At 38.8% G+C, this 10609-nt stretch overlaps 1 protein-coding gene across 1 annotated transcript; it reads right to left on the bottom strand.

The window, feature by feature from the left end:
* Window positions 1-1401: 1401 nt before the first annotated feature.
* On the bottom strand, window positions 1402-9441 carry DPPA2 (developmental pluripotency associated 2). Its single transcript, XM_017652418.2, has 7 exons — window positions 9409-9441; window positions 7476-7620; window positions 5889-6049; window positions 5743-5796; window positions 5078-5330; window positions 3369-3564; window positions 1402-1537 (listed from the first exon to the last, which is right to left on the bottom strand). The coding sequence occupies exons 1-7, from the start codon at window positions 9439-9441 to the stop codon at window positions 1402-1404; spliced, it is 978 nt and encodes a 325-aa protein (XP_017507907.1).
* Between the last annotated feature and the right edge of the window lie 1168 nt (window positions 9442-10609).

The following is a 10609-nucleotide window of genomic DNA, read 5'->3' as shown; positions in this document are numbered from 1 at the left end:
TCTTTGTTGTCTCAAACCATTCATTAGAAATTCAATATTCTCTTCATTTTCACTGAGCTTTATTTTTACTTTATTAAGCTACAATTTACTTGATGTTAAAAAAATAAAAAATGAGTATAGCTCATGGATAAGGGAAATAAATGACAGCAGTGTTTTAAGGGACTAAATAGGAATTGCGAATGCTATATTCCAAGGCATTCTCAATACACCTCACTTGGTGTCTGGTCATTAGAAAGAGAACAAGGTTATTTGTAACTATGATGCAAACTCACAGGCAAGCAGTTAAAAAAGTAAAGCAGTATTATTGATAGGCTGAAGAGAGAAAAAATGGAATAATAAAATGCTCGATTAAAACCAGAGATGGGAAGAGACAAAAAAAATGAAATAAAAGAGGAAGGCAGTGAAAACAAATATGGATCATAATCCATCTATTTCAATCACTTTAAACATCAATGATCTAAATATACCAACTAATCAAGAGAATGAGAAGATAAGGCATAGATTAGAAAAATATTTGCAATTGATCAATCTGATAAAAGACTGTTACCCAAAATATTAAAAAGAAATCTTAAAATTCAATGAGAAAATGACAAGTTAAAAAAATGGGCCAAGAACCTAACAGACACCTTACTGAAGATACACAATAGCAAAAAAGCATGAAAAGATGCTCCACATGCTATGTCATCAGGGAATTGTTCATTCAAGCAATGAGACACTGCTGCACACACCTATTAGAATGACCCAAATCCAAAGCATTGACAACACCTAATGCTGGTGAGGATGTGCAACAATAACTTTCATTCATTCCTAGTGAGAATGCAAATGGCACAGCCACTTTGGAAGAGAGTTTGGCAGTTTCTTACAAAACTAAACACACTCTTATGGCAAGATCCAGAAATCAAGCTCCTTGCTATTTACCTCAATGATTTTTAAATGTTATTACATCCACACAAAGCCCTGCACACAAATAAACATTTGTTTATATGTTTATTTTTAGATGTTTACCTAGATAAAGCTTTGTTCATGACTAAAACTTGGAAGCAACCAAGATGGCCTTCAATATGGTACTGGATAAACAAACAAGTCATGGTACATCCAGACAATGGTCTGTTAACTGCTAAAAACAAGTGGCCATCAAGCCATGGGAAGTTTGGGGGCTGCGGGACAATATTTGGGAACTCTGTACTTTCTGAATTTTTCTGAAAGCCTAAAACTGCTAAGAGAATTAAAAAACCTATTAATACAAAACCAAGTTTTGTTCTATATAGCTAAAGAGTTGCAGCAGCTGTGGCAGTCACTTTTTGGCAAACCTCAAGTACAAAATCCAGACATTCACATCTTTAGTTATCAGGCAACACTGAGGATGACCAAGACAGAACATAGACATCACTGGGATATATATCAGTTCAGCGGTGGACTCTCCACTTTTTCTTCTTCATTGAGATATGGCCTATCCAAAAGGAACAATGCCGGCGTGTTCAAACCAGGCTGTTTCTGCCTCCTCATTTTAATCAATCTTTTCATCATTCTCTTATTCCTGAAAAGCAAGTTTGAAAAGAATGTTGAAAAACTGTTAGAGTAAGATGGACCATTCTCTATGAACCACCTGGAAATGACCAACAAAATGAAAAATTTACTTCTAGAGGTCCTTAGCAGTTTGCCCTACCACCTTAAGAATGGTGGGTAAAAAGATTTTAGTAAACAAAGGAACAAAATTGTCCACTTAGTATCATTCTATTTCCTTTTTCTTTATACTTTTCCCTTCCCTTACCACATCCCTTCTCTGTTCATGCATGCTCATGGTTTTCCCATTAAAGAAAAAGAGAGCAAAGAAGGAATGCAGGAAGGACTTAACCCCTTGATATTACTTCACAACTAACTGCTCTCTCCGCCTTTGTAGCTGTAGCAGGACAGATTATGATTGTGTCCTGTTCTTAGTACTTCACAGGCTCTACTCCAATTTACCACCATCACATTTCTGCTTCTACTGACCTTCAACCTAGCCTCAAAAAAACCAGCACTGGAGTCCTACAGTGACATTTCCAAAAGCATTGCATTGGTAACTTAGAAGGTGCTGTCCTGCCAATTGTTTCTTTCTGAGACTCTCTGCCCGTTGCTTCCTTTCCCACCTCTCTCCCAACCTCTAACTGTACCTTTTCAGTCTCCATTGTTCACCTTCCATGACATACTGCTTCTCTGTAGGGGTTTTCTCAGCTCGCTCTAATTCCTCTATACTGTATGTAAAATGTATATGACAATGATTCCTAAAGATGTTTCTCTCTAATCTGTACTCTCAGAACTCTAGACCCGTGTCAAGCATGTACACATACCATACTCTTCACCAATCAATGGGACTTCTACCATTCCTCCATCTAACAAGACAGCATCATGTTCCTTTTACTCTTATAGCTCTTAAACTTGTCCCATTCCTCTTTAAATTCTTTGCCAGGGTCATAAATTATCTTTCCAGAATTATAGCAATCTCTTACTTGCTCACCAATATAGTATCTATTATAAGATTTCAATCTACTTCCTAAAACAAAACCTCAAGAGAATCTCTCCACACCCATCTCACCTCCACCCAATTCCATCACCAAAGGCTGGATTTCGTACTCCTGGATAAACACTAGTTCTAAGGTCTATATGAAATCTAAAGCGGTCTTCTGTGCAGTGCACACCCAATGTATGTATTATTGTGGGTGGAGGGTATGTAGTCATCAAAGTATGTGTCGCGGAAGTGACCGAGACATTATAACCTATATGGTAACATATGAGACCATTAATACAGATACCAAATCTTCAGTATTTGTTCCTCCATCTCCCAGATTTATTTGTCAGTGTAAGTTTCAATCATACTGACCTATTCATAATTTGTAAGAATGTCATATTCTTTCATTCCCATGTTTTGTCTGGGCTGTTTCCACTACCAAAATGCCCAAATTACTTTCCAGCTGATATGCTCTTCCTCAGTAGAGGTAAATTCCCTTAATCTACTCCTATTTAGGTTCTACCCATGTGTTTCATTTTCATTCCAGCATGCTAATGGATTTTGTCTAATTTTTTTATCCCCAACTAACTATCTGACAAGTAGTAAGAACTCTAATGTTTCGTTGTTTTCCTTATAACTGGTCCCTAAAATAGAGGCAGTTAAGATTAGAATTTATCAGGTACTTTAAGGTTGCTAAGAAGAAACTATGGTTTTTTTGAGTTCTAATCCACTACTAAATTCTTTTGCTTCCTATTTTAAACTGATCTATATGGCAAATTACAGCATGTTTGCCCTCTGCCTTCTGCTACTAAATTATTCAAGAACCCATTAGACATCTCCCTTTCTGTATGCCATTCCTAGGAAGATACATGAAATCTACCTCTTGACACATTCAGGGCATAACATATTATCTTCCATGTCTGGGGATGGGAAAGTGCAGGCCGGTAACAGGAAGAGAGAGATCATCTTCTTGGGAGTGTCAGGCACCCAGGTCTGACCTGCATGGAACTGCAGGCGCACCCACCCCTTTTTTTTTGCTAAGAGAGGTCTGCCGTGGACCACACACCACCTGACACCTAGGGAGGGAAAGAGAAACAAATGTAAACAGGTAAGATCAAGTAACTGCACCCCAGTCCAACCTCTCACTAAGTCCCTTGATTTTGCCCTATATTCTGTTAATGAATCTACTGAATGAGAAGCATGAATCAATTAGACTGAAAGATACTATATAACAACAATGAACATTTTGGAATGTTTGCTTTGTGTCCAGGATTTTGCTAAGAGGTTTACATGTATTAATGTATGTACTCTTAATTAAAAACACTGTTAATATTCACCTCTATTTACTTTTCTTATTTACAGGTAAGGTAATAATGGAAGCCTAAGGTGTTAACTATAATTTCCCCAGAACTAGGACATGGATTCACACATTCTGATCAGAGACTATTTCCCTAACCACATTCTTCTGCAACTATAGAAAACAGACAAAAGGATCTTGCAAAGTCTAAGGAATAATCTAATTGGGGAGATGGGATTTTTGAGAGAAACACAGTAAATCTTACAGATATCAGTTGTCTGAAAATAAGGGAAAGGAACAGTCACTGTGGGTTTCAGTATCTTTAAAATCTCCCCAGTTAGACTAAAAACAAGAGTGGAAATGATGTATGTTCAGCACAGTATACCTGGGTGACTAGGCACACCCTGGATCACAGTAGGTGCCTAATAACTGCTCAATGAAGAAGAGTGAGCTTTGAGACTGGACAGTACTTTTGCCTATTAGCAAAAGGTGCCCATTCTTCCTCACGAAAGGGAGTGCACCTTGGGGAGCAGAGAGTAAGCCAAGTTCACTGTTTGGCTGGGTTCCTTGTGTAGTGAACACCAGGCCTTACCATACAGGACAGCACTGAATTAAAGTATGTCCAGAACAGTCCTGGCAATGGGGTGGAGAGAGAAAAAGAATTCATTCAAAAGAAGCCAAAAAAGGGGAGGGTAACTCTGTGCTGGAGATGAAAACAAAAATATTAAGGAGAAAGAATAGGAGAAAGGTGGGGCTGAGTTATTCTCTAGGTTTCTAAGAGGATAGGAACCCCAAAAGTTTTCATTATTACTGCCTAGGTTTATAACATGCTAAGTTGTATCTCATAACTGTCAGATCATTCTACAACATAGAATAGTTGTAATCTCCATTTTATAGATCAGGATACCAGGGCTTAAACTAAGTAACTTGTCAATGCCTCACACCTAGGAAATCAGTTAAGACAAAAATCTGAACCAAGGCTGTTCAATTCTAAAACTCATACTAATGGACTGAGGAGAGAGACAAAAGAGAAGATCTCAGGCTGTGGCTGACCATTATTATCAGATTATACTTTCTTTCTACCTTGGATTTCTGCTTTGTGATGAGAAATGGTCACCAATCAATCTCTATCCAGGCAAAATTTAGCTGTCTATCAATCAAAGACAAGCTCTATTTGAACCTGATATTCAATCTATAGATATTTTAACTCTTTCCCTTTTACAACCTTTCAGTATAGACTAATACATTAACCTTTTTTTCCCTAGAATTGTACTCTTTCAAAATCCTCTTACCAGAGGCTTCCACCAGAAAGGTCTCAGCGGAAGCAGGAATGGAACGTGAATTTGCAGACTTAGGTTGAATGGCTTTTGCAGCAATTCTTGCCCATGCTGCCAGCAAGGCTTCCTGAGCTGAAGTTACCACTTCGACGATGTGAGTCCCTTCCTCTCTCTTAATCTTATGTTTCCGAGTCCCTGCTCTGGCCGCCGTTCTGAATTTCCTTGTATATGACTCAGATCCGTACTCCTGTGTGCTTTCAGGAATATTCTGCAAACGGCAATCATAATGAGTATTCAGTGAAGTGCTATTGCCTTAAGGATTTTTGTGTCATCTTTATCATTCTTTATACATCAACCCATGAATGTGTGAGAAGGGTTTAAGGAATGTTAGTTCCTTTTGAGCAGTGGTTCTCAAACGGGAGAAATTTGTTATTGTTAAAATTAGTGTGGTGAGGGGAGGGGTGTAGCTACTGATTCCTAGTGGGTAGAGGCCATGGACATTTAGGCTGATAAGCACCCTAAATGCAAAGGTCAACCTCCAAAGGAAATTACTTGGCACAAAGGTCAATAGTCTTGGTTGAGAAACTTTGCCTTTGAGGTACAACGTATATAAAGATGGTGGGAGAACAGGAACAATTTACCATCAGAACTTGCGTTCAGTCACCACATTCCTCACTCACCTGTTTTTTTTCAGAGTAAGCATGTTTCTGGAGCCTCAGATAAACCTCCATTTTCTAAGGAGATTGAGAAAGGAAGTAAAAGTTACAAGCTGACAAAACTTCCCATCCTTGCTCTGAGCAGCCAAGTGTCCCATCAGGGTACTCACCCGGCCAGCGGTGCTCAAACTGCATTGTCGGCACCAGTTCTGCAAAGTGTCCCACCTCACTTTCCTGATTGGAGGCAAAACGGTTGGCAAGGGAAGGGGTGGTTTCGTAGGACTAGGTTTTGGGCAGCTCTGGAACTGTTCATGTGTTTGAGGAAGATGTACTGAGAAAAAAGGGCACCAAATAATAATTTAATGCTTATAAGATTCATTGTTAATTTCATGAAGCTCTCACTTATTTCTTATAACCCAATTTGCACATATACATTATCACATATTTTTCCTCATATTACAAATAAGGTAATAGACTCTGAAATTAAAGGACTTGACCAAGATCACACCTCCATTAAAAGAGCAAACCTGGTACTCAAACCTCAAACTCAACAATTTTCAAATTCTAAATTGCATGCTTTTTACTACACAGAGCAACCTTTTGTTTTTTGTGACCATAAGCAACTACCTGGTTAGGACATTGTGGTGGACTGTTCCTCCAAAACACCTAGATTTTGGACCACATGTTATCAGCTGTTCCTACAGAAATCAAAGGAAGTACCCTAACCAACAGTGGTTCTCCTTTCTGTCAGCCCACCTAATTTTTCTCTACAGCACCTGTCTCATCACACTCTGCTAGTTCCAACCTGTCACTGTCTAACTTCATCTTTAAGTCCTCTATATTGGCCCAGAAAAACAGAATCAATCTAAAAATACATATCAGATGCCTTTATGCACTGAGAACATATACTAAAGGACACATATTAAGAGCTGCTAAATATTTGATCAGTAATGACTCACAGAGCAAAAACACTAGATGTTTTTCAAAATTATTTAGTCTTTCAATATATTACAGGATCTTATGTGGAATCTAAAAAAAGCTGAACTCAGAAAAACAGTAAATTGGTATTTGCTGAAGGGGGGAGGAAAAGGGGAGGTGCTGATCAAAGGATACAAATCTTCAGTTTTAGGGTAAGTTCTGGGGATGTGACATGTGGTATAGTGACTGGTTAACAATACTATGTTGTATGTCTGAAAGTTGCTAAGACAGTAAATCATAAAAATTCCCATGGCGGGGGGTGGATGGGGGATCTGTGAGGTTAGATGTGTCAGTTCACTTTATTTTGGTAATTATTTCACTATTTTATGCATATGTATATATAAAAATTAGTGAAATATATATATATATCAATAATCACATGTACACTTTAAATCACACAATGTTATGTGTAAATTATATCTCAATAAAGCTGGGGAAAATAATTTAGTCTTCATAACACTTATAAGGCTTGTATTAACCAAAATGAAGAGAAAACTGAGCTCCATGGGTTGGGAATTTTGAATTCACATCTAGCTGCCCCAGTAAGACTATGCTCAGTCCAAAGCACTCGGCAGGCCTGTTTTTGTGTGTTAAAAGCAAGAGAGTAGTTCCTAGTGCTTAGCAAATGAAAAGTATGAAAGTCTGAGAAATCCTTTATCATTGGGAACCAAGATGAGATTTAAGCTGGGGGTTGTATGGTCTAAGGACAGGGAAGAGAAATCTTTTTCCTGGGCTTCCCTGGAGGTCCAGCAAACCGAGCAAGCCCTACCCTCTTATACCTTTACTGTTGGTCACAGGCATCTTTATGTCCATCTCTGAGGTTGAAGAAACACTTGGTTCCATTTGATGTTCATTAGCTTCCTCATTAACTGGAACCAATGTGAGAAACACATTTTCTTCATCTAATTTCTCCTCAGAGAAAGTCTGGGAAAGAAAGGGTCAGTCACTGATTTGTATTCGATGCCATCCAATGAACCTGCTCAGTCTCAAAGTGCAACTAATGAAAACAAAACAATAGGTGGACGGAGATAAGACTTGATGATTCCCGGAATTTGATGTTGATTAACGGAACTTTTATTAGATAAAAGAAACAACCAATGAAATGAGCAAAAGCAGATTTACAGGTGGGTGATAAAGAGGAAATGGAAGGGTAGGCTGTGGGTTTGGGGAAGCCATTTCTCTCATGGTCTTCCTCTTCATCAGCTAAAACACCAAATACTTTCATTTTTATCTCCTAACTCTATAGAGAATGTGCTCTTGCCTTCCCATCTACTATCATGATTCTTTATTCAAGCAATCATCAACCCTCACTGGCAAATGCAACCATCTCCTATTATTCCCAAACCCATTCTAACACCAGTCTGTTTGCAGATTGCTCTCCTGCTTGTTTAAAATACTTCAAGGACTTTTCTTTACTATTTAGGTTAAGGACAAAACTCCCTCGCGTGACCTACAATTTCCTGAACAGTCTGTTCCTGCCTGTCACTCCAGCTTAAAACTTCTTAGTTTTCTGAGCTCCAACCATTCTGGCCTCGTTTCAGCCCCATGACCTGAGGGGGGCAAATCTATATGCTTTACTTTCCATTGCAATCACAGCAACACAGTGCTCAGCTCAGAATAGGCAGTTCATGTTCCTTTAATGATCCCATTAATGAAAGAGAAAGGAGATAAGAAGGAAAGAGCTAATTACTGGGTTTGTACAGTACATACACTGTGCTAGGGGTTTTCTATATTTCTCTCATTTAATACTCATATAATATTTTAAGTAGATTTCCTATTTTACAGATTAGGCAGCTGAGTCACAGAAATTAAATGACTGATGCCATTGAGTAATACAAGCTTAAGTTTCTGGATTTAGCTTTTCTTCTCATATCTAAATGTGAATAAACTCCACCACCTTTAAGTATTCCTCAGAACAGCCAAGGGAGCCTGAGGTGCCGGGCCCTTTCTCCTATTGAAATCTCTGAAGTGGCTTTCCAGGGCTCTCACATTCCTAGCTCCCATTTTGGGATTTTGCATTTGTATACTTTTTGAAAACACTGCCACACACATTCAAGGGTCAGTTTAAAAAAAAAAAAACTGACGCTGGGAACTATTACTCCTCTGTAGAGATCAGTAGGGGGGAAGGGGGGATGTCAAAGCAACTCCATGACTTTCCCATGATCACATACTTAATATTAGTCAGTTCAGCCCTCTAGCCTGGCCTGGTACAGCGTTCCCTGCAAACACCTATGAAACCTCATCAATTTATTTTCTCCTCCAGTCCAGGATTACCCAAACCTAGTCTGAAACTCATTTGGTAGTAAAGCCATTGGGAATAGGTTACTTCTTACTCCCAGACGAAAGAAACCAATTAATTGGTGACTTCACTCTCTGAGCTCATCCACATTACCCTTTCCCACTTTCTCTTGACCTTATCTCCTTATCTCTTCACCATTATTATCTTGCTCCACTACAACATGTCTGGATGCAATAAATCTCTTACTTTGGACTAGGAACAGGAATCTTCCTTTCTCCTTTTTGCTCTTACACTGAACCACCGTCACATCAAAGGAAAGTAATATCTGCTTGCAAAGAGGAGATTCCAAGATAGAGATTTCTTAACATCCAGAAATTAAGATTTGTGACAAGAAAGAAATATAAACAAGCTCTAGAAAGACTTTGAAAAATGAATCTGTGGGAAATTAATAATTGTATTCAAACTAAACTTACCTTCTCGCTGCTTTCACAGTTTGAGTATGCCATTTCCAGGAACACCCAGAGGAAACCGAAGCCAGCCTGCAATGTTAAAGATACCTGCAGTTCACTCCTTTTAACCTGAGGGGCTCTAGCCTGATTTCTCCTTTTATAAGCAAATGTCTCCTTCTCCTTCCCAGAAGAGCTGTTTTCCTTCCTCCTCTTTTTTCCCCTCCCTTTTTTTCTGACACTGTGATAACATCCTCAGTTTTATGCCATCTTGTTTATTAGATGAGGGTTGAATTATTGGGCAGTTAACATCATTCCTAACATATATATATATTTTTTATTGAGATTTTTGTCTTTATTTTTTTAAGGTAAGGCTTGGGAGAAAACTGGAAGTGACAGACTCGCTGACAAGTTACAATTGAATAAATGAATACTTTTAAATAATTCTAGGACAATATTGGTGATGGATTGAATAGTATTATGGAGGGAATAGAAAAAAAGATTCAGAGATATTTTATAATTAATTTATGTCCGTGGATGTGTCACTTACTGGGAGATCACATTTAAATTATCAGGGTTGGATAATATAATTTTTCTTAGACCTAGTTCCTAACACAAATACTAAGCCTGCAATATGGGTGAGCTGGGTAGAAAGGAAGGGTTTTGCTGTTCACAACAGGAGCAGCAAGAGTCAAAACACCAAGGCAAGTGATGGGCTACTGAATACAGGAGAGGGAACTGTAAGCACTGAGAATTACTGGAGCATAATGTTGCAGGCAGGATGTGACAAGAGAAAATGCCTGAGAAGACACACTTTTTCGTAAGTAAGTCACTCCAAGAAGCCAGAGCTACTAAAGGAAAATACAAACAATATGGCAACACTAGCACCAATTGGTCTCACGAGGGCCTCTCTGCCCCTAGGAAAATGGTCTGGTCCATCCGTCCCAGGACCCGGGGAGACCAGGTCAGTTTAATTTAGCATATTCTATATTCAAAAGGAGGTCGGCAAGGGTACAGCTCCAGTTTACTGAACTACTTGGACAAATAAATTACAAGAATCCACCCAGACCTCCAGAATCTGATCTTAGAGGGCAGGACCCAGGAATCAGCTTCAACAAGCCCTCAGGGTAATTCTTATGCACCACCTAAAGTCTAGAGGCCTCAGCTAGATCAGGGTGTGACCAAATGGTCTTGAATTAGGCAGACAATAGTTGGAATCCTGACTCTT

The sequence above is a fragment of the Manis javanica genome, chromosome 3, assembly GCF_040802235.1.
Source record: "Manis javanica isolate MJ-LG chromosome 3, MJ_LKY, whole genome shotgun sequence".
NCBI lineage: Eukaryota > Metazoa > Chordata > Mammalia > Pholidota > Manidae > Manis > Manis javanica.
Note: the sequence above shows the minus strand (reverse complement) of the source record. Positions and strands in the feature narration are given on the sequence as shown.

Coding starts and splice junctions, on each gene's coding strand:
- DPPA2 (XM_017652418.2), bottom strand. CDS start 9,441: ATGGCATACTCAAACTGTGAAAGCAGCGAGAAG. Junction 6,050..7,475: donor GCCTGTGACCAACAGTAAAG/GTATAAGAGGGT, acceptor CTTTTTTCTCAG/TACATCTTCCTCAAACACAT. Junction 1,538..3,368: donor TGCCCTGAATGTGTCAAGAG/GTAGATTTCATG, acceptor CTTGCTTTTCAG/GAATAAGAGAATGATGAAAA.